The sequence below is a fragment of the Lampetra planeri genome, chromosome 3 (assembly GCF_965212315.1).
Source record: "Lampetra planeri chromosome 3, kcLamPlan1.2.h2, whole genome shotgun sequence".
NCBI lineage: Eukaryota > Metazoa > Chordata > Hyperoartia > Petromyzontiformes > Petromyzontidae > Lampetra > Lampetra planeri.
This window is the reverse complement of record NC_136109.1, coordinates 25,595,363-25,620,041: the sequence shown is the minus strand read 5'-3', so window position 1 is coordinate 25,620,041 and position 24,679 is coordinate 25,595,363. Positions and strand designations below refer to the sequence as shown.

General features: G+C 51.7%; 1 protein-coding gene across 8 annotated transcripts in view; it reads left to right on the top strand.

The window, feature by feature from the left end:
• The window catches only part of MEF2C (myocyte enhancer factor 2C), a 109,315-nt gene that overhangs the window by 43,986 nt on the left and 40,650 nt on the right, over nucleotides 1-24,679 (top strand). For 6 of the 8 annotated variants that reach the window (XM_078592465.1, XM_078592470.1, XM_078592469.1 and 3 more), the window contains exons 2-3: nucleotides 8,232-8,377; nucleotides 17,396-17,599. In XM_078592465.1, the coding sequence (XP_078448591.1) occupies nucleotides 8,324-8,377; nucleotides 17,396-17,599 (258 nt within the window). In that variant the 5' untranslated portion in view covers nucleotides 8,232-8,323. Of the gene's footprint in view, nucleotides 1-4,940; nucleotides 7,436-8,231; nucleotides 8,378-17,395; nucleotides 17,600-24,679 lie in introns of those variants that run through there. The other 2 variants (XM_078592466.1, XM_078592471.1) reach the window with 2 other exon arrangements.

The window sequence follows — 24,679 nt, the reverse complement described above, 5'->3', positions numbered from 1 at the left end:
ACTTGTGGTGTATATTCAGCTGATAAATATAAACACACTCCGCCGTGCTCTCTTGCAGGGATTTCGTTTCAATGGAGACCTGTACGCTCTGTTGTCTGTGCGCTCCATGTAGTCATGTGTACGTGTTTGTTCTCTGTACATAACCACGTGTATGTTGTGGACAGTAGACTCTACTGTCCCCGCACTTGGTATACATTGCTATGTTGATGAGACTCATGAAGTCAAAACTGGTCCAGGGTTTATGTTGCTTAAACAAATGGTGCTAAAACCATTGATCCGGAAAACCAATGGGGGTGGGGGGGTGACGGTCATTGGTGTTGTTTTATTTTATTGTTTGATGGCAACATGGCTTATTGGTCTTTGTCAATCCACTGCTGGCTTAAGGCCTTACTTCCACATGCACGGGGGTTGTTTGACCATACTTAACCACATCGGTCAGTGCTGGTCTTGCACTGGGCAATCCCCAGGATGGCTACAGATAAAAACTCGATACAGATGTTCGCTGTGGATAGGGGTCGATTTTAGATGGCCTAGCCTTTAGCACATTGCAATTGAAGCACTGTGCCGGTGTTTATTTACGTATTATTAATCACCAACAACCATCGAGGCAATGCACAATGCATATTGTACATGATTGCGCAGTTATTTTTTTGTCAGCTGGATAATAGGCACGTTATAACGAAGCTTCAGCTCGTCGATTTAAAATTATTTCTCACACTCGCGACAAACGCAACGGAATCCTGCGCGCGTGAATGTATTTTTTTTTACGTGAAAGAAATTCATGCTAACTGTATGCTCTATAATTTGTGTTCAATTTAACGTATGTTCAACCTGGATTGAACAAAAGTGTTCCGGTGAGAGAGAATAAACAACAATAAATACAAGCGAGATGGAGGGATAATTGATTATTATGATATTTTCCCCCCTCCCACCCATGCGTAACAATCAATCAAATTGCTCAGATGGTTTGGGGATGGGGGGGGGACCATGATGGTGAATAGCTGACATGCCCCTGCTTGCTTAGCCAAGCAGGGTGGTCAGCCTGTCGGCCGAGCCATGTCACACCGAGCCAATGGCTCGGTTCCTGGCACGCGTGTCCTGTCAATTCATTTACCAAAGCATCTCATCCACTGTGTCGAGGACTGCTGGTGCCTTGGCTCGAGTGAGCGACTTGCGCACTGGTATAGCGACGGTCGACCGTTGAATTACGGCTACTCCCAGATTTCCCTTGCAGGATAGACGGTGAATCTCAGATGGCATGCCACCTCTAGAAATGTAGGACGTTTAAATGATTTAATCGAGACATTTAATTGATTTATATTGGTTTATTTCCGACCCACTGCTCAACGATCCTGGCCACTCAGGTTCGATGCCGGTCCATGCGGTAGGTCCCCCCGGCAATTGAATCACAGCATGGGTCACAGGGCCTGATGAATCGCAAAAAAATGTAGCGCAGGAATCGCGTGGGATTTTATATTTTCCAAACGTTGTTTCGCAGCATATTTGTGCGATACACAACAGAGCCCGTTTTATCACCATGTCTAAATCAGGCTGCGTTGGTAAATGTAATTTGTTGCAACATATAACACCGGTGGCATTCAAGGGGTGTAGGATAAAAAAAAATCAAACTTGATAACCAGCACGAGATAATTGTGTAGAATGTATGGATATTTTGTCTTTTTGTTGTTGATAGTAAGGCACATGAAGTGGATCGAGGATGGAGTAAGTTAATACATTTGCCGCGTGGCCATCTGTGAGCACTGTACTTTGTACAATTCAAATAAAACCATCGCACACGTGGATTGTCATGCGTTTCGACGAAGCCCTGCATGGGTTATCTCAAAAAAACAACCCAATAATCTACACGGTGGGTTATCAGGCTTTTTCAGGACACCTCTCGATTTCAATCTGTTGCTGGCCTGGGTTTCCTTGAGCTTCACTGTGCCTAAAATGATTAACAGCGGGGCGCTGCGGTGGCTAGAAGATGTTAACTCCCTTGCCAGGTATACAGGAGGTCGTGGGGTTCATTCCCGACCCTTATGCATGTTTATTTGGAATTTGCATGTTCTCCCTGTGGTCGTATGGAATTTTCTCCGGGTCCTCCGGTTTTCCCCTCCACATTTTAGAATCATGTGTTTCAGAGTATTTGGCTGCTATACATTTTCCTCTTGATAAGCCACTAAATTGAGCTATCATTTGTGGCCAGGTCACTTCTGAAAAAAAGAGTCATATAGCTCAATAGGCCTGACCTGGTAAAAGAAACAAAAATGTGTTCAGTTTTAATGGTTTAGTTTTAGTAACACGAACTAAAGAGGCTTCCAAAGCGCTCACATTTTACGCACCATCCCCGACATTGGCAGGCGTTATCCAGCAAGGCCCGTGGAATCTAAATGGACATCTTTGTCCGATATAAATATTTTCTTAGGTCTTTAGAAAGGTAAACGAAGGCCGAAGGCAGCGAGGGGGGGGGGCGGTGGTCGTTGCGTTCGTGAGATGTGTGTCCACCGTCAGCTGTTGATGCCTACAGGGTGGTACTGTACCAAACGTCACAGGGGGGCGGGGGGGGGGAGCAAGTTTGAACCTGAAAAGTTTTCAGGTTTGATCACTTTTTTTCCGCCTCTCCTTGGCGAGTTCCTTTTGAGCTCTAATATTGACATTGCGGCCTGTTGCCAGCGGCGTTAAAGCCGGTCCCCATCACGTGCCCCGGATCGAACTCCTTTGTGCGCGGCCGTACTTAGGGGCAAGTGCGTCCCGCTGTGTTGGGGAGGGGGGTCTTAAACGTCTAAAAACATTTTTGCGCACCTGAAAATCGTATGGGCTGCTGGAAACGGTGCCTTAAAAAAATAATAAAATTGGCAATTCGATTGCGGGGACCTGAATCACTCGAGAGGTTTTTTTTTGTTTGTCGGAACGCGAGAGCCTGAATCACGGCGAGATTAAGTCGGCGTGGAGCCGTGGGTGCGATGGAAGGGTGTGACGACGCATTGATCAGGCTCGCGATTCTACAAGCGTTGGATGGCGCCTGCGTAAATCTGTGTCCCCCCCCCCCCCCCATTTACGTGCATTGTATGTAATGGGTTCTTGTTGTCATTACTGTAAGCCATTAGTGGAAAATAAATGTTAATGGAATATTTATTTATGAATTGAATAGCGGGAACCACCACCCCCCACCCTTCCCCACCAAATTGTGAAAATGAATCTGATCACTGTGGTGGGTGAATCATAGCCTCCTCTAGCAATATCCCGAATACGATGTCAAACTGCATCCGCTGATGGTGTCACCCTATAAAAGACCGCCGATGGAAGGCAAGAGGAAACCTGCTTCTTTCTCCTTTCCTGGTCATGACTCAAGAACTCCAGCACGGGGTGGGGTGTTGTGCGATGCGGAAGGGAGGGAGGGGGGCCTGACCGACCGACCGGCCGGCATCTAATCGGATGGAATGGGATGGGCAGGGAGCTTGAGCCAGGGAGCTGCCCTTGGGCAGACAAACTCAACAGCAAGCATGCGGGCAACACAATACTTAATGCTGCTGCTGCGGCCCCGTTGCACGGGTAGAGGAGTTGAGGCCGTGTGGCTGTGTTGCCCTGATTTGAGAGAAAGGCGCACGCGTGCGTGCGTATGGCAGTCATCATCGTGGGGAGTGGTAGCGGTTAGCGCTACGCTGCGCTACGAACCCGGCGGCTCGAGTTCAATTCCTGCTCACGGCCAACGCCCGTGACGATTATCTGAACCGGTCCTGGGTCGACTCGCCCTCATATGAGTACCTGGTGAGGTGTGTAAAATCGTCGTCACTGGGGAGACAAAGGCGTTGGGCATGGTCCTGGCCACCCACCCCCTCGTGTACTGTGCCGGCCTTCATTGGTGCTCGCTAACAGCACTTGACCCCCTACGGTCTGTTACAGGTTCTCCGGGGATCTTTGTCAATGTGCGTTTGGTTTCAGTGGAAGTGCGTGATGTGATAGATGTGCACCGACAAATGAGCGCGGCGCTCACAGGTTCTTTCATGTTCTAGTTTTCCGCACAAATTATGACGTTCCGGCCTTTTACACCGCAGTCGCCCCGTGCTGTTTGACAGCACGTGCAGTATCTGGTTATTATTGTCCTGACGGCCGCGCTGGCTGGCGCACAGCTGTGGCACCGAACAAGCACGGCGAATAACTCCACCCGCCGTTGTAAATTAAGTCATCGCGCGCAACTGCGTGCGTTATGTCAATTCGTGACCATTTTACATGTTGTTGCGTCGGGGCGAAACGACCAAATCGCACGCAATGTGCCCCCTGATCTCGTCACACCTCGAAAGCTAAGCAGGGTTAAGCCTGGACGGTGCCTGCATGGAAGACCACCACTATGCACAAGCAGGTAGCTATAGCGCTTGCGGGGCTGACGTGGTGATCAGTAGGGGGCAGAGCAGAAACATTCCATTGTCGATCTGTGCAGTACTTCTATGCTTCCTCACGGCTGTGCTCCCCGCCTCGCGATCACCAACCCGCGCTGCCCAGCGTGGTGAACTATGGTCAAACAACCCCCCCCCGCCCCATACGTCCCACGCAGGCATGGGGTAGAAGGCCCCTCTCTGTCGAGATTATTCATAAAAAATATTTTTTAAACGCACACGCTCGCTCTGTGTAACATTTTGCTGCTGCTGCGGCGGCGGCGATCGCCGTCGGAATTTGAACTCGCACGGCAAGGCACTGGATGGAGGGAATCAACACGGGTACGTGTGACCGGGTGTCCACGTAGCCGCGACGACGATCGTCCCCGTGCAGTCATGACCGGCGGTCACGGGGGGGCCGAGAGGGGTCACGGGGGGGCCGAGAGGGGTCACGGGGGGGCCGAGAGAGGTCACGGGGGACCGAGAGGGGTCACGGGGGGGCCGAGAGGGGTCACGGGGGGGCCGAGAGGGCTCGCGGCGTGTAAACATGCGCCTTGATGAGGCCGACTCGCAGCGATGGGCTCACTCAACTTTGCGTAGGCAAATAGCACCCGTCCATCCCAACTGTCCGTCCGTCTGTCTGTCCGCTCCCCCACCCCTTAACCAGCACAACTCATATGAGTACCTGGTGAGGTGTGTAAAATTCGATTCGTAAGTCCGTTAAAATGACTATCTTTATCGTTAAAATACCACTATATTACTCCTGTTGTTGAGGTCATCTTTGCCGATGTTGCCATCGTCGCACCCGCCCACCCCAACACACACCACGTTCTATGCTGCAGCTTTGAAATACGCACCGGTGTGGCGACGTTCGGTCCCGTCTTTTATCGCCAAGTGTCATGCACGTGCCTTTGTTTTTTGCAAACATGGGCAACGTGGATCTCGGCAGAAATTAAATTAATGTTTAAACGAGCAAAGGTCCGTTTCCTTGCCAAAATATGAAATGTAATGGGGTTTTGGTTCGTCCGTATATCGACTTTCAGGTTAAATGTTTTTTATCATAACATTTGTTTAATGCAGGAAAATCCCGGACTGCTTTTTATTTCTCTGTGCCTCATCAGCAGGGGGGTGTGGCCACCATTAACAAAAGGCAGTCTATTGTTTATAGGCGAGAATCCTCTGTGAACATTAATTTGAGATGGTTACTTATTCCGAAAGATTATCAGTGGATCTATGTGCTGGCAGTAATGCGCAAATGGCCTCTTGAGAATTGCGTCACGGGGTTCTTTAATATCCACCGGTAGATAAATATGCCCATGAGTTAGCTTTCACATCAATGACCATCAACATCATCATCATCAAATCTTTCTTTGAAACTAAGTGAGAGACCCCCCCATCGAGACTAAACATTTCATGTTCACGGGAGACATGGGTCGTGAAACAATACGTAGCGCGTCATGAAAGATCAAAAACGGCAGCAACAAAGCAGAAATATGAGCCAAAACGGGGGAGAAAAAACCTAAAAAAATACGCAGCATCAAGCAAGACAAAACAATTTCAGCGGGATTAAAGTTTAAAAATAAAAGTTGTCATTTCAAACAAAATTCAAATACAATTGTTTGGGAGGTAATGTTTAAAGAAAAGATCCCACTCGCATTCAATATTGTCCAAGCATTGATTTCAAAGGCTCATTAAAAACTGGGAGCATAATGATGCATTGATTGGTCAATTAAAATAGATGTATTTTTTACAATCGCGAAAAACATGCGTCGAGTCACGCGTGTGAAAATGGATTATTTTCGATTCGTAAGCCTTGCATGTAACAAGCTCACGTGATCCCCCCCCCCCCCCCATGATCTGTGCCGCTTGTAGTCCGTAAATTCACCACAATTAATACAAATATAATCGGGTCTACTTGAATTTAATTGCGATCTGCTCTCGAGCAGGAGAAATCGTTGCAAGATTCGGAAACCGACAAGGAGGAGAGTGCTCTTTTAAATGTATCATTATAATTTGTAGCTCTTTATCAGTCCACTGCTGGATGAAAGCCTTGTCTCCTTCGTGTCAATCATGGGATTCTTTGAACTATACCTCACCATGCTGGTCTCCGCAGCTTAGTGAAGGCATGGGGAAGCACAGAACTGTTTCAGTCCTTAGCACCATGCCCAGCGGCCTTTGTATCTCCAGTACTGATGTGTTTTCATACCGTACCAGGTGCTCGTATAAGGCTGAGATAACTTAGGTGAATGTCCAGGCTTGACTCGCGTATCGCTAGTCAATCCTGGTTGTCAAACCCGGTGACCTGTCAAACTCAGGTCACCGGGTTTCGTAGCGTTTTGCGCTCACCGCTGTGCCACGCTGCAAACCCTCCGCTGCTGTGCGACACTATGAACCCACCGCTGTGTGCCACACCACAAATCTTCCGCTGTGCCACGCTACATGCTCCCCGCTGTGCCACTGAACCCACCGTTGTGCCACTGAACCCACCGTTGTGCCACGCTACGAACCCACCGCTGTGTGCCACACTACAAATCTTCCGCTGTGCCACGCTACATGCTCCCCGCTGTGCCACTGAACCCACCGTTGTGCCACTGAACCCACCGTTCTGCCACGCTACGAACCCACCGCTGTGTGCCACACTACAAATCTTCCGCTGTGCCACGCTACATTCTCCCCGCTGTGCCACTCTGTGAACCCACCGCTCTGCCACGCCACGAACCCGCCGCTGTTCGAACAGCGCCCTTCATATGAACGCAATCGCATCGCGGTATCGTTCCGTGTACAGAGAGCATCTTGGTGGACGATCGACTGCCCCCCCCCACCCAGCCCGCTCCTCTATGATGGCATGATGACAGACTCGGGCAGTTGGGGGGGTGAGGGGGGGCGGCTCGCGCGGCTCCACGTGGCTGTGGCTCCGTTGCTTGTGCCGACAGACAGGCGGACCAGCTGCGCGCTTGTCCGTGTCTCTCCTCCCGGCGTCTAATTGAGCTGGCGTCAGCCGCCGCCTGCGAACAGGGGGCCTCGCTTCCGCGGCTGCCATAGACTGGAAGCCGTCGTCGCATGTGCGTGGGTGTGTTTTTTTTTCGAGCTTTGCAAGCTCGTTTTCCATTTGCTGTCAAAATTGCGCCTCCTGGCACACTGCCCCTTCTGTTTTGGCAGCATTCCCAGTTCTTGCTGGTGCGTGATTGCGTCCTGTCTGCCTGCCTGCCTGCTTGTGCGTGTACACAAGTGTGTTGTTTACAAACTGTGGGGTGTGTGAGAGATGTACGGCCGCACGTGTTGTTATTTTAATAAATAAACGCCCAATTGCCCGTGCATCTTCACCACAGAATGGGCTTGACCTATATGAGCGAAACGCGACGTGCCGTGTTTATTTGACCGGCGTGTTTTTTTTCATCTTTTGTCTGGCCAAAAGGACAGCCCAAACGTCGAGTGAAATGTGTACATAATCTAAAACTTGAGAAGCTTTGCCCGGGGAAGATTATCTTGTCCTCCTGCCCCGTAGCTAACCGCGCGACATATCCGTCGTTCACACCTGACCGGCATTTCTCCGCGATGGAGACGCTAACGGTTGAAGTGGCTGCATGTTGGGGGGGGGGTGATGCCACTTCCTGTGAATGTCACGACGTGACCTTGAGCGAGAGGGGGGGGGGCGACTGTTGCCTGTAGCCCTGACCGCGCCTGCCAAGTCCCAGCAGTTTAATGCCGGTTGGTTAATCTATGTAGCAGGCGCACACGCGCGCAAAAAAAAAAATCTACTCCAGGTGGCAGATAAAAGAAAATGCTGTCCCCTCCGCGCCCTTGATAGCGGGAACGTTTGAGATGAGCAGCTGCTTTTTTGTCTCCTCGCGTTCGCAGAGTGAGGAGGTCGGGCAAAGAAGCGTTTCCGAGGCAACAAGAGCGGCGGACATTTTCGTCGTCGCCCGCACACCCACGGAGGCGGCCGGAAGATGGGGCGGAAAAAGATACAGATCGCCCGGATAACGGACGAGCGCAACCGACAGGTGAGGGCAATCTACCGCGGGGGTGCCGCCACTGTCGTTCTTTTGGGGGGGGGGGGCGGGTGGTGGTTGCCGCGGTCGACCGAGGAAATTTGCCGCGGCGAGCCCGGTCCTGCAACCGGGCCGCCGACTCGCGCTCGGCCCAACTTAGAGCTCAACTTAAATCGGCTGCCGCGTGATTTAAGCCGGGCTGAGTGTGCGGTGGCGCAAATCCAGGGATTGGTTTATGGGGAAATTGCCCGACTGTCCAGTGTGGAGAACTTAACCCTTCAACTACCCGTTTGGTAACGCTTCCCTCGCACGGGTAGTGATCGTGGTGGTGGTGGTGGTGGCAGGACTAGGTCCTGCCCACATCGATTCTGCGATGGGAACTCCATGGGCTCTGGTTGGGCCATCCGTGGGGTAAAGGTTATGGTGCAGACCTGCAATTGCTTTTTGCACACCACTGCTACCAGACGGGCCCTCTGCCCGTCTGGCGGCAGAATTGCCATAATGGGAGATGGAATCGAACCACCACCACCACGCAACAGTTTCCACCCCCCCCCCTCCCTGCAATCTGCGGGGCTTGTGGGAACTGCTTGGCCACTCTTGTGGCGAGATGTTAACTCCCTCGATTCCAACCCTGATTCTTGTATATTTAGAGTTTGCGTGTTCTCCCCCTGGTCGCGTGGATTTTTCTCCGGGTCCTCCGTTTTTTTTCCCCATTCACATTTAGAATTGACGTGCGTTTTGAGAATTTAGCTGGTATAAATTTCCACGTCGTAATAAGCCACTTGGCCGAGTTATCAATTTTTGGCCAGCTCGCTTCTGAAAAAAGAGCTAGAAATCTCCCCGCGGGGCCTTACCTCGGCGGAAAAACAGCAGTGGTCGGGCAAATCCAATGGACAGTGATGATCGCGCCACGGACGCGTTGAAAACCCGCGTGACAAAGCCCATCGCCCTGGACACGGGCGGATGTTCCCTCATCACCTGTTCGCGTTTCCCCGCCGGATCGTGACGCTCGGGAATAATTTGCGGCGACGCTTTAATGAAGCTCGCGTCCGCCACCGTCACACGGGGGCCTCTCAGGCTCTAGTGGTTCAGCGTCCCCCCCCCCGCCCGCCCGAGCGAAGAGTGGAAGAGTGCCCTCCCCCCCATCCCTCTTTGTGCCTCTCCGCGCTCGAGCACCAGAATTTACACGGCAAGTTGGAGGGCACGCGTTGCGCAGATCACAGTCGCCGGGTCCATTAGTTTATTAATTCTTTGAAAACCGCGACCTTTCTGATTAAAAGAAGACGCGCACGCGCGCGCGCGGATGTGCGCATCTCGTTTTGTTTTGGTGATCGTTAAGTGGCTCGTTGGCCGATTGCATGATTGCACTCATCTTTGGCGGGCTCGCCGCGCGTGCGTTCACGTCCCTTTGAACCCCTTTATCATTTTTTTAATTGGCGCGCTGCTCTCCGATGTTTCTCTGATTCACAGGGGTTTTTTTTTTTTTTCAAAATCGCATCCATAGGAACAACAGACAGTTTAATGCTTATTACCCAAAATCGGCCGTTCTAACTGTTTCCGCTCAGGACACCGTTTACGCCGTGCGCCGCCCTGCGCCCCCTTGAGAGCGGCGTTTTGATGGCGAGCCCCCGCTGCGCTCTACTCTCGGAGATCCGGGTTCATTATCTGGCTATGTTTGCTCATTACCAGTGGCAATCATCGGTGGCAGGGGTTGAGACCGTGAAAATTTGACTTCATTTTGAGTAACCCCCCCCCCACCCCGAGTATCTCAGTTTACCCACCTTTCCCAGGATTTCAAACGTAGCATCTCGGAGAGAGACTGCACAACAACAATAACTCAAAGAGGAAATGGCCACCCTTCCTCAAGCAGGGCTCGTCTGACAAATATAACTCTCAAAAGAAGGCCTCATCCTCAGGCAAGAATTTTAATCTACGCAATTATTGTAGGTGGTCAGTGTCAGGTCATGGATCAGAGAACTGAGACCAGCGCTGAAAATAAAACGAGGTTTGAGCCCAGATTTCAGCCGCCCGCGATTAAGCCGGCTTCTCAACTGGAGCGAGGCGACCATCTGAGAAGTGCTGCTACGTCTGCTTCTGAAGGCCGTTGTCCTGCGCATGGGGGGGGTTGGGTTTTGGTGGGTCACGGCTCGGCAAAATTCCCAAGCGGGCGCTTCATCTCGCAGCATGATGCTGATGGCATCATTGTAAATAAAATGTTGAGAGGGAAAAAAATACCGCTACTACTATGACGACGACGACCACAGTATTGGGCTCGGCGCTCTTACGGCTTTTAAGCGCCCCCCCCCACCCCCCGCCACCCCGAGCCACACGTCCACTTCCGGCCCTCGGCGGATCCATAGAGTTCCGCGGCGATCTGTTCGGAGATAGAGACACCGCACGCGTCCTTGCGAATCTATTCCCGCCATGCGCGGGGGGCGGGGGGCGGGGGGGGGGTGAGTAATTAATGCATTAAGAGCGTCCGTTCCATTTGCAAGAAAACCATAATGGCAGACGCCACCGTGGTGACCCTTGCTTGATGTGCGGGGGTTGTGGCTCAACGCCGCACGTGCCCCCTCCCCCCCCATGGTATTGGACGTGGGGGGGGGGGTGTGAGTGGGGGGGGGCCCAACTAAGAGGCTGTAAGTGAATGATTCTGGAATGGGATTGAATTGCAGTGGAGAAAATCCCTGGATAAACTGCTTTCAGTGATGGGATTTGCAGGAGGTGCTTGGGTGAAATGTGCAGTCTCTCGCATCTCCTCGCTCACGGCGGCACCACCACACCTCGTGGATTTTTTGAGCCCTCCGGAAAAGATTTTTCTCTTTACCCATTCCCCCCCAACCCCTTCCGCCAGAGTTTAGTAAACATTCACGGTTTCGGAACATCAATGTGGCAACAGCATGTCTATCCAGCAGAGGGGCGCGTCTTGATGTTAGGGATGAGCCGAGGGAATTACAGCGGAACGGTGAGGCATTGAAGGCCCGTGATGACGCACGGAGGGGCTGGCTGGAACCCACACGCGCGTGTGTTGGAAATCTGCGGAATTCACACGTTCGGCTGCGCTACGCAGATTTTTATGTTTTTTTTAAACAACCTTGCCCCCCCCACCCCCGCTCAACCTCTTCCCTTCTCCTTTGCTCACCGCCGACAACAAAATCTATGCACGCCGTGTCAATTTATACATCAGCGTTTACTTGGCATGCAAGTTTGTACTGTAGGTGGGGTGCATCATAACACTAACATGACCCAGTTTGGCATTTTGGCACGACTTAAAATGGAGAACTTGCCGGAAAAGAATTATAGAAAATGTAATTATTTTTAACGCTCAGCCTAGAGGCATTCTCCAGGTTAAGCTTGAAATATGTGCATTTTTTTGAGAGACTTTTTTGGCCACGACTCATTTCTGATCAAGTATGATGCGGAAAGGCAATAGCGCGCATATTTAGCGTCTTATTTTGAAATAAGAGTAAGGTTATTTATTTACATTGCTTGGAAATAAACGTTTAGTGCCCGAGGTTTTTGTCTTCTACCCAATGGCTCTCCCCACCTCAACCGCAAATCTGCCGCAGCACGCTCCCCGAGCGGAGGTTTAATCACGGGCAAAGGTGCGGAACGGAACGGAACGGACTGGACCAATAAAATCGCGTACACTGACGTACGGCGGCGGCGGCACACTTATCAGCTCGCGAGGTTTAAGTTCAGCCGATTGTTTTCGGTGGGATTTTCGTGCTTGGAGACGCCTAAACACTGTACTTTACCGCGGAGTTGCCACAGCCAGCATTCGTCGCCCGCGGACCGCGACTTCAGAGGCCGTAGAGTCCGTGGGTGCGACACCTGCCCACGGCTCGTCACGTCGTCCGCCCCATGAGATTTTCGGGGTTTTTTTTTTTTGAAGCGCACTACTATCAACGGCTACAAAAATAATAAACACACGCGGAATTCAAACGCGGCTCCGGCGTGTGAATCTTTTGCTTTCATTTTGCACAAAAAAAAGAAGAAATGTCGTGAAAAAAAAGAGCTCGCCACAAAAAAAAACAAGGCACGGCGTAAAGGTCAAGTTGTGAAGGCATTGGCAGCTTTTGTTCATGTGTGTGGTGGGGGGCGGCGGGGGGGGGGGAGAGTGGGGATGGGGGGGGAGGAGGTGGTGGTGGTGACGGGTTGACCCCCATCCTCCCACTGTCCCCCCCCCACCCATCTCACCTCCCCCACCACCTTGCCACGGCCACCCTCCTGTGAAGGAACCAAGCGCTCGCGCTGAAGGTGACCCACACGCCCTCCCACCTGCTCCGCGTACTGCCAGCTACGCGCCTCCCGGGGGGGGGGCGGAGTCTCCTGGTGGCCCGATGGGCGGGGCACATGGGTGGGCGGGGCTGCCAGGGCTTTACCGCATCACAAAACATCGATCGAAATGTCGGCGATTATGCTCTCGACACCTTTGGCGAGTCTTGCGTGTGATCGTCGATTCGTTTTCAATTCGTGCGCGGGCAGGGCGGTGGGGCGAAGTGATTTCCGCACGCCGCTGTGACCCCGAATTCGATTCCCATCTGAGGGGGGAACGTCGGTGGCGAGTGACGTCTGAACAAATCCTCGGCCTCCTCGAGATCGCTTTAAAAATGTGACACGTGGTGCAGTGTGCAATATAGACATGAGGATTTATGAGGCCACACCTTGCACTGATAATACTTAGTGAAGCTGAAACCACAATGGTCTCGCACGGACGATCTTTACTTGGAATAATTTTTTTTTACACGTAAACCCAGAAGAGTGGCCGGACAGAGGTTACGGTATTTACGTATTTCACAACGGTGACAAAACGAAGCCTGCCCACTTGCTCGCGTGGCTATCGCTTGGGCTAGCGGAGTATGTCCGTCGATGAATCTCCGATGTAAACATATACGTTACCCCCCCCCCGCCTCTTGATTCCCCCCCCTCACCGCGCTCTTTAGCTCAGGTACAGCAACCCAAGTAGCTTCACAGTGCAGAAAAAAACTACTGGGTGATGTTTCGGGCAATGGCCTGCACGGATGCGCTGTACAGAAGCCCTGTAGCCGACTGAAACAGAGTCATTTCGCAGTTTGCGTGTGTTCAGTTCAGTCGCGACATCGCACGACTCGACAAGCCATCGTGTTGTTGCACACCGAGGAGAAAATAAGAATTAAAAAAAGTGCTGAAAAAAAAACCATCAGAAACTTGTCGAGGCTTGTTCGTGCAGGAAATGCAGGGAAACTGCAAAAGCGTGTTCGATTTGGTATTTTGGAATTTTGCTTTAATGACTTCCCTGGGGGATGCCCTAACAATTAACTGCCTTGTACGTTTCAGGTACAACTGCGTTTTGTAAAATAAATAAATAAACGACTTGACTTTGCGTCCCAATAATACTGCGATTGTTCCGAAGCGCTGGTTTTCATTATGTTACTTACATTTTTTGCGCCATCGTTTCCTTACGTACGTGTTCGGAATTTTTCTGTTCTCGCTATTTCGGTTAATCCGCTATTGATGTAACATGTATGCATTTTTACAAACGTTATTGATTTCAACTGTGCTATGACTTCCGAGCCATTGCCAACCCCACACTGTGACCAGCTTGGTGAAGTATGGTCAAATAACCTTGCTCAACACCCCCACCTGAGAACCCACACGGGCGTAGGGGAGGCGCTCATCCAGCAGCAGATTGACAAAAGGGCTGTACGTATGTTAATTGTCACAAAATGCATGAACAGACGGGTTACTGTGCTGTTGAGGTATTTATCCCCATCTGCTGCTTAGCCCCAAGCTTAAGTCATTGGTTTAGTATGTACTCTGCTCACTATTCGTCGCCTTCTGCTTTGCGCCGTCTTACCGGCTACACAGGAAGGCGGTCACAGACACACACAGGGGTGCAACCGTCCTACGTAGCTGGTAAAATAAAAACAACATTGTTTAGTTGTAGTTCTAGAGTTACTAACACAACGACACACACGTATCTCTCCATACGTCAGTAGTAGTTTGACGTTAGGATACACGTACAATGCAGTCATGGTGACGTTGAAAGGGATGAATATGCACACTTCTATTTCTCTAAAATCAGCTCAAGCATCCAGCAAATCACGTGACCTCAACGTGGCCACACCCACTGACGAACCCCTCCCCCTCTCCCTGCCACCCACTGTGAAAACAGACGCTGCTCCTCCCTCTGTGTGGCAGCGTCCAGGCCCTCGTGCAGCTTCTTCCTCACCATTCTTCTATTTCTGAGCCTTTTTTTCCGTTCATTTTTTTCATTCCTTTACCTCGTATTTACCTCTTGTTACTTTACCGCTTCCTTTTCCATTCTTCCTCTTCTCTCCCTTTCACGTTACTTTTTCTTTTTCCATACATTCTGTCCTTGAACTTTACTCCCCTGCTCCGTCGTGTGCCCGTGGATGTTAACAACATATGAAAATAATAAAAATAAAACATAATAAGATAATTCTCACGACGTTTCGGCCACAGCGCAAGCAGCCGTCCTTGCATTGTGTCCGAAACGTCGTGATAATTATTTTATGATGTTTTATTTTTATTATTTTATTATTTCCCTTCTACGTGACTTTACCGAAAGAACCAAGAAGATGAATCCCTGCAGTCACGAAAGCTTTAAATCGAAATTTAACATATGAAAACTGACATAATTCAGCCGACCGTGTCTCTACTCGGCCAAACGATAACTCCATAAAAACATTTTGTATGCTTTCCAGGTCCCGGTAATGCTCTCTCAAGGTCAGATCATACTCTCAAAAAACCCCAACTTGCATTTTCACAAGCGGATATTTATTGCCAACTGTTGGTGAATTGCCCATCATTGTATTACTTTTGGTTCCCCAGATTTAATTGGATTAAAAACGAACAACTTTGAAATAAATGAAGATTTGTGTGCGATGATCACAGGACAAAGAGAGCAGCATTGTACAGAACTGTTGCTGCGCATTAATGGCGCAGCTTTGGCTCTTGCGTTGGGGACCTGAGAAAGAGACAAGGCAACGGAATTTGTGCATGCGCACGCACGGACACGCACATGTGCACGGAGGCGTGTGTGCGTTCGTGTCGCTCTCTAGGCCCCGACGAAACAGCAAAGCCCTGGCGTGGCAAACCGAGCCTCGGATGACAGCCGGGAGTTTCGACACGTGTTTGTGCAATCCTGCCTTCGTTAGTCGGGCCTTTCTTTCCAAACAAGGTTCTTGGTTTCTGGTTTCCGCTCGGCACATTTTCTCGCCGACGGCTTTCCAACAAAAATGTTTTGCTCGTGTCCCTGGCACAAAGCGCGGTTTGTGGAGCTCGAGGAGACCTTATGGAGCGCGCGAGGAAGTTCCCTGAGGCTTGATGTCGATGTTTTGACAACTGTCTCGGTAAGAGTTCAAGCATTTAACCAACTGCCCGAGACCTGGCCCGTGGAGCCACTTGCCCCCGCACCGATGGCACACTCGTATTGCGAGTCAATCAAGCTCCACGTGCACGGCCAGGTGAGATCATCCTTCAGAAAAAAAATAAAAAAAAATAACAACTTGACTTTAAAAAAAAAGTCTAAATGTCAGTCTCTTCAGACCAGCGCAAGCGTTGGGCGGCGCTCTTTAAGATCTCGTGGCAGTCCTGAAGTTCAACGTTCCTGTGGCCAAGAGTCTTTTGAATGTAATAAATAACCATTTAATAGTCTTACTGCCGTTTGTAAATCAGTCGCTGGATGAAGGCCGGTCCCCTCGACGCTGCGTCGGTCATGGGGTTTGTTTTTAACAAATTCTCGCCACGCTGGTCGGTGCGGGTTTTGGTGAAGGGGTGGTGGTGGTTGGGGGTAGATGCGGTGAAATGCAGAACTGGTTCAGATTGCTATTCGCTTGTCACTGATGTTAGCCGTGGCCGAGGTTCGAACTCGGTTCGCCAGGGGTTCTTGGCGCAGTGTGCTAGCTACTGTGCCCCGTTGCTTCACATCCCCCCCCCACCCATATCTTTTACAGAGGTGAAACAAATCAGTGTCGTCAGAAACTGGCATGCATTGGGTAGTGCTCATAACAGCTGTTGCTGGTCCCCTTAGCCATCGGTGGAAATTCAACGTTGCTATGACAGGGACCAGTGAAACCAGTCTATTGCAGATAAAGTTAGAGTAGAAATGCACCGAGATAAAGAAATAGGTTAATTTTTCTCATATCACGTGTTGAATGTGTTATTGTTGAGTCGTGCAGAAAGAACAGGAATTTTGTTGAGTTTTGTAATTAGAGGGCATTAATCAAAGTTACACCTGACATGGTTATCGCATTCCTAAACAAAACAAGGAGCGTTGTGCCTCTGAAGTCGCACCCAAAGAAATCCGCATCTACTCTCTAGCGTTTCCTTCCAGAGTGCGTGTGTATATATATCATTGAGTGTGTGTGCCAGATTGGGTATGTGCACACACGTGCACGTGGGAAGTGTGTGTTTTGTGTGCGAATATGTCTGTATGTAGGTGGGGAGTGGTGGCGCAGCGGTCGGCGTGCTGCGCTACGAGCCCGGCGACCTGAGTTAAATTCCCGCTCACGACCACCAACACCAGTGACTATTATCTGAACCGTTCCTGAGCCTCCGCTAGGTTGACTCTGCCTCAAATGAGTAATTGGTGTGGTGTGTAAACATCGTCACTGGGGGGACAAATACAGCCAGGGGTGGTGCTGGCCACCCGCCCCCTCGTGTGCCGTGCCGGCCTTCATAGGTGCTCGTGAACGGCACTTGACCCAACAGCCTATTAAGCCTATTCGAGGCATCTTTGTCTTTGCGTAGTTATGAAGATGTACATGTCCGTCTTGTGTTGGATTGCGAACGTGCACCTTTGTGCACTTTTCACACCCTTCGTTTCCATGTTTTTTTCTTTGTCAACGTGTGTGTGTGTGTCTGATCCACGTTGTCCGTGTGTCGCAACGGATAACGTACACCGATTACGCCGTTGATCCTCTATGCCCGTAGTGGCACGTCGCTCTTCACTATCGAGCTCCGTTTGCAGCGTAAAACAAAACGCTAAAACTGCGGCGTTATCTTTCTCGCCCATCGCGCCAGGTGACGTTCACGAAGCGCAAGTTCGGGCTGATGAAGAAGGCCTACGAGCTGAGCGTGCTGTGCGACTGCGAGATCGCGCTCATCATCTTCAACAGCGCCAACAAGCTCTTCCAGTATGCGAGCACCGATATGGACAAGGTGCTGCTCAAGTACACCGAGTACAACGAGCCGCACGAGAGCCGCACCAACTCCGACATTATCGAGGTGCGTCCGCACAGCTGGCACGGGGGGCACGCGCAAGCTACTGACTGCCCCCCCCCCCCACCATTCCTACGACCCCACCCCCCCACCGCCCCTCAACCCCAGTGATCCTTGCCGACGACGATTCTTGTGCTCACGCTTGCTAAAACAAGCGTCGTCGCGCTGCTTCACGGAGAGAGCGGAATTAACTCAAATGTCAGCGGCTGCGCTTATACGCGGGACAAAGGACAAGTGCGCGTACGTGTGTGTGTTTTTGTGTTTGTGCACGTGCGTGGGTGCACGCGCGTGCGTGCGTGCGTCTGTGCGTCGTGTGCCCGAGCAAGCAGCTGCATCGACGAGCGGAGGACAAGGAGCCGGGGTGATCGGTTAGTTCTGCCACCGCTAGAGCTCGCGCATGCAGAGGGATGGGAGGGGACTATCCTCTGTACGCGGGAGGGATAGAAGGGGTGAACGCATCGGTAGGAGGAGAGATGAGTAGGGACGAGGGAAATCTGAAGGGTGGGGGGAGGTGGTGGGGGGGGTGGGTGTGCGGTGGCAGAGGCCGCGTCTTCACTTTGTAGGGGGGCACTTCTCACAATCGTGACAGTGGTGGCGCGTGCGTGCCGGCGCGTGCGTTCGTCCGCACATGCAGACGGGAGCGGCTGAGAGGGAGGGGCTAGTGGTGACCTCTTGAGTGTAGGTGTGGGAGGGGGGGATTTTGAGGCTAATCTGATGTGTGTACCCGCTGTGTCTATCTCTTCTAACCCCAGCTTTAGCGCTAATACGAGCTCGGAAGGGCACCTTAAGTGGGAAGGTGAGCGGCAGCGTCAATGGTGGTGGGGGGGGGGGGCATCTGATTTTGCCCGTCTTTATTTTTCTTACCAAACGGTCTGTGACGTTCGCTGGTCAATCTCAATCACAACTTGCCCAGGGCCGGTTCCAGGAAAGCCGCAGTCATTCCTGTCCGGGTTTCATGTCATTTGTTTCACCGCAGGTAGATGATGAGGCCTTGACGTTTGTCGACGTGTCAAGGGCACGTTGCATGAACTGCAAAGATGTTCTGCGCCGCAGAGAAGTTGCGATTCTATGGCACGAGCATCAGCGTTGTTGAGCCAGTTGTTTCTTCAGCATTTATATTTAAAATTCAGGGTGCCCCAAGAAATGATATCATGCAGAAAAACCTGCATTCGCTAATACGATAATCAATGCAGCCGAACAACCTCATAAATAAACATTTTGACTGAGCTATTGACGTCAAGGAATAAACTAAATCTAAAAATCCAATACGTAACCGGTCAAACCATATCCATTCTGGCCCAACTGGCCCATTTAATGTTTTCGCGACACGAACGCGCGGTCAAAGCATTCGGAGGTCAAGAAAAAAACCTTTACGTGGGTGCTATATCATAAGCACGAGCCACATTCTCCCCTGGAATTAATAACGCCAGTTTCCTCCCCCTTTTTAAATTTCTCCCTGGGATTTTTTTTTCCAACAGGCAACGCTGTTGTGCGCATTCCACTGATAAATGCTTCCCTCCACGTGGCCGTGCTAATTAAAGCCTGCTGGGCAGCTGCGGGCCCCCCCCGCTCCCGCCGTAAAATTGCTTCTTGGTCGCGTGTCACATTTCAAACGCGGCCGCGAGTGGCGCGGGAGTGTTCGGAGCCTTTGCCGTAATTGTGGTACGAGGCGTTCGGCCTCGCCGTGCCAACGCGCTTGTGTTTTTTGTGTGTTCTCTGGCCTGTGCTCGTGCTCCTCGCGTGCTGCCGCATCCGTGTATTTGCGTGAGATTTACGAGTGTGTGTGTGTACGGATCGGAGCGGTGGGAGTAGCAAGTGGTTAGCGCGGTTGCCTCCGCCTACGAACAACCCCGGCGAATCCAGTTTTATTCGTGCCCACGGCTGTGACAAACGTAGGGCCCGAGTGATCTGTTTCTCAACCGGTCCCTGGTCTCCCATCCAAGTCGTCTCGGCCCCCACAATGAGAAGACTGGCGGTGTGTGGTGATCGCTACGCTGTCCCCTGGTTCGCTGCGTTGGTCTTGTTCAGTGCTCACTAACAGCCCCTTGCCCCCAATGGTCTGTGTGGCCATGGTGAGAGATATTTGTTTTCATGTCTATAGAATGTAAGCAGCCAGGTCTAGAGGTCACTGTGGCTGAATGCTGTTGATGCCACATCACACTTGCCATTTGATACGTAATTTCTGCTTGGTCATGTAAATGCTAAGCAATTGGCAGGTGCCCTCCAAGTTCCGCCCTTACAGTCTCAATCCATCATATGGTTCAGTTAGGTCGTGCAAAAAAAAACAACCAACGACCAATACTACTACCTCAGTTATCTCCACCAGTTTCCGTCAACACCACCACCGTCAGAACTTTTACCACCACCACCTCTGCCAAAGAAGAATAGATTCAGAAATGACAGAGAGCATCAGGTGCTGTGGCAAGAGAATGATCCATGCAAGCCTTACACATTAAAATTAGTTTCAAAAAAATATTTCACCAGGAGACCAATTCGCTACGCTTGAGCACCCACTCTAATCATAGGCTTCTGAAAACCCAGACGCGGACACAGGCAGCAACTTGGCGCTCTAGCCTCTGACCCCTGACCCACCCAGCCACCTCTGTGTCATTAGTTAAAAAAGTAACTCTGACACAACACAGACCTTATTATGAAACAACCACCACTTCGGTAGCCCCGCACAACAAAAACACCACGGTTAAATCCCCCCGAGATCTTCTCGTTAAACTGTCCCCAAGTCTTTTGAGCATGTAAATGATTCAAACCCTCTTCCGTGCTCTCTGTGGCGGTGAACATCTCCGCACTGAGCACTCCGCACTGAGCCCTCCGCATGGTCGAGGGTCAGACACGTGGTCAGGGATCTCTGAAGGCCTGTTGGGGGATAAACCCATTCCTTGCTGAGCTGATTGGTCATCGTGGTCCGAGGAAGCATTTGCGCTTAGGCACGAGGGCCTGTAATCTCCTTAAATTGGAACAGCACACAAACGTCGCTGCAAGTTGCTCCGCGCTTTCTGCGCACGCCATGTCAACGTAAACTTTCCCGTCTCGCGCATCGTCGCAAGATTAGACGAATGACTTGGGACGGGCAGGGTTCATTCTTCATTTTCTTACATTGTTACTTATTTTGGGGGCAAGGTGGGTGGGGTCTGCGATGGGTCGGGGGGGGGGGCGAAATGTAATTAATGTGAAAGCGTTCTATTTAGCGTCGCACAAAAAATTAACGCCAACGCCGTTTCAAGCTTTGTTGTTTTCCTTCTGCTGCATCGACAGCCGCACTTGAAAGTTGTTTCTTGTTTTAAATCTGCTCTGAGGCCTCTGCCAAAAGAGTAATGCGTTTTCTTTAAAGTGTTTTAACTGTCGGCAGAACAAACCTATTTAAAGAGATAAAAACACTTAGGGTTCTTTTTATCAGCCAATCATTTTTTTTTGAGGTGGGAGGGGTGGGGGGGGCTCAGGGACGTAGCCAAGGTTCCTATCAAGCGTCGTCGTCATCAGCAGCCGCAATCAATCCACTGCTGGACGAATGCCTCCCCAGATTGACACCATCTGCTGAGGGTCTCGCGATGCCACAATCCAGGCTCATTGGCCTATCAAACGGCGTGATTAAAAAGATTTGTTTCGCACGTTACGCGCCTTGGCAATTCCACTTGCTGCCCAACTTAATCTATATTTTCCTTTGTTTTCGTCGCTTGGAGGACGTATACAGCGCGCGCACGTGCGTTAAGGCTCGGAATTGGTATAGGTCATGTAACAAGTAATGGTTCGCGTGGGAGTCTGCAGGATTGTGGCATCCGATGACGAGAAAAATATTTAGTCTCATTTCACCCCGTGCAAGAGCTGCCCTATTATGTAATTGTATGCCAAAACACGGCGATCAATAGCGGTCTTTCATCCCCCCCGCTGCTGCATTTTTTTTTAAACGCGGGGATTTGGTGCAGGACCGGCGTAGCCGTCGACTAAAAATAGCTGCGGCTGCGCCCCTAAAAATAGCACGGCCCAGACGGGGTGGAAACATACGGAATAACAGCAGGGGGGGGGGGGCCGCGCGCTCCGCGTAACCCTGGATACCGCTGATCGGGATGCCTTGAAGGAGACGGAGCAGCGAAATCTGCCGCAAGCCCCTCCTGGCGATGGATGGACGGGGGGGGGGGAGGTGGTGAGGGCTATGAAATGGCGTCGCCCGTCTTGCCAGGCCGCCGACCGTCTCTGCAGGAACTCCCCTCGTCATCTATTTCTTTCTATTTGCCGAGCCGTTGGCGACCCCCCCCCCCGCTCCTTGCCGTGACCCTGATTGTGTTGCAGGAAGCCCGGGCCGCGTGTACCATTTCGGTGCCGGGGATGGTGGGGGGGGGGTAGCGTTCTGGCCGCCGGGTGGTTTCGGTTGGGGGGGGGGCAGTGGAGAGGGGGAGTTTAGATTCTGGGTGAGGATTGTGCTTTGGTTTTTTCCGCTGTTGCATTTGCGGCTGAAATCGGGCGGCGTTGTTCAGCTGTTCGAACGGACGGAGTGCAAATGCGTTGGTGGAAGACCACCGTAATTATCGTCAGCGGGGGGTTGATACATAACCGTGTCGGTGATCGAGAATGTATTTCCGCACGCCGCGTCCGGTATACCCCGCGCTTTGGTTGTGGCGACTGGTCACGTGCCACCTCCCCCGTCTAACATAAATCCCTCCTCATCAGCCACGATAAATCCACTGCTGGGTAAAGGTCTCTCAAAAGGCACCGGCGTCTCTTGCGGTCACACGGTGAGCGGTCACTTGGTAGTGCACCCTGAAGACTGTGTATGTCCTGTATGTTGAACTTCTTTCGCACCGTACCCCCAACGTAGCCAACCGTGCTAATAATAGGAGGTGCGCAGTGGAAGAAATGCGTACTAAATATACGTTTTGGAGCAATCGCTACGTGGACCGGCAGAGGCAAATGAAAATTCTAACCCCCTCCAATGCCGGGCGGACTCTGGCTCTGTGTGGCGTCCGTTAGACTGGGTGGGGTGGGGGTTTCCACTGGGGTCAGTGGCCTCTTGGGGCAGACACGGGCATCATTAGGGGGTCCGTAACAGGCCACGGGGTCCATGGGGGGGGGGGGACAGTGAAGTGCTAAGGGGTTCACACTGGAAACGTCTCGCCAGCACCAATCCCTCACGGCCCCCACCCCCCCCCCACCCCCCCCCCCACCGGCTCCCGTTACAATCGGAGCCGACTGTGCAACGTCCCTCGCCACTTCAACGAGCTCCATGAGATCGTGAACGCGGTTTGAAGGGGTCCAATAAAAGCGAAGAAACCGAGTCGCCGTTATCATTATTATCCTCACCCATGATCAAGCCGCTGCTGGATGAATGCCTCGCCATCTCTCACGGTCCTGTGACGTAACAATGCATCGGGTGCGCGTGCTCATGAGCCGATTCCCTCACTCCATCTCCGCGCTGCCGTTTCTTCAGCCTTGGCCGTAAGAAACCTCGTGCGTGATTTCAAATACGAGCAGGTCCCTGTCAACGGCCACGCATGTGTGAAAACTGAACCACTTGTGCAAATTGTAAACTCTGAAGGACAGGGGGGGATCAACCAGACCACAGACAGAGACCGACCAGAGAGGCAGATGGACGATGGATAGCCAGACGGACAATATGGATTGACGGACAGATGAACGGAAGGCCGGGCGGACAAACAGAAAGCCGACGTTCTTGCCGAGCGTCGTTTGGCGGAGAGTTGCGGCGAGCCGGCAATGAGACGTATAAGTCAACTCGCCGCGGCTGACAGTTCATTAGAGGGGAGCTTAATGCGCGCTGCACACACACACACATACACACACATACACACACACACGCGTGCGCAGCCTGCGCATGCGCATGCGTGTGCAGCAGCGCAGAGTAAATCGGCAGGCTGTCGCCGCTAATCCCACTCCGCCTGCGCACAAACCCCCGCCCACGCGCGCCACGAGGCCTCAGCTCAGCGAGCACGCGCGGACGCACACGCGCGCACACACACACGCGCAGGCACACGTGCACTCACGCCCCCGCGTCCACCTTGGCGCGCTCTCTCGTGCACTCGGGCACCTGTGCACATGTACGCACACGGGCGCATGTACACGCACGCGCATGTACACACGTGCTTGCACGCACACGTGCACTTTCGCACGCACACACTCACTCGCTTGTTCACGCGCACATGCATTTGCTGAGCTACGCACACATTCCCAGCGCTCCCGTGCAGAAATAGTTTCGTGCTATCCAGGATGCTTTTTTCATCAGAAAAATTAGGTCTCATATCATGGATATGCATAATGTCATGTTATTGGGTAATGGGTGTTAAATATTTCACATCGGCATGCGTTCTCACAGTGGAGCTGCGGTGTGGAGGGTAGCGCACTGCGCTACGAACCCGGCGTCCCAAGTTCGATTTTGAGCCACAGCTGACCGTGGGTGGCGAGTGTTATCCAAACCGGTCCTGGGCCCACCCCCCCCCCCCATTGACAAAGTGTGGTGAAGTGTGATCAAACAATCCTCATGACCGACCGTGGTACGGCAGTTGATTGACAAATAGGCTTTAAAAATATATATTAGTCCCGTGTCCATCTTTCTTACGTGCGTGCGAACGCGTGTCCGCTCTCAGTAACGTAGTGCGGTTGTGAGGAAGTTAAGGCGCAATGCAAAAACATCAAACGGCTCTTATCTCTCGCAGATACGTACTGTGCCTGGGCCGCCATGTGTCAGGCACTGACCAGCATGAGATTGAATCTTCGTTGGTGAGGGAAAAAAAAAATACTTAAGTCACGGCGAGATGCGACGCCTCGGTGGTGAGATGTCAACTCCCTCGCCTGGTGTACAGGAGGTCGTGGGTTCGATCCCGACCCTGATGCCTGCTGCTGTATATTTTGGGTTTGAGTGTCTCTCTCCCCGTGCTCGCGTGGATTTTTCTCCGGGTCCTCCTCCGGTTTTTCCCTCCACATTTAAAAAGGTGCATTTAGAGTGTTTGGCTGTTATAAATGTCCACATGATAAGCCATTATTTGTGGCCAGGTTGTATAGCTCAGTGGGCCTTACCTGGTAGAATAATAAAAATAGTAATAGTTACACTGTGGTATTGACTTT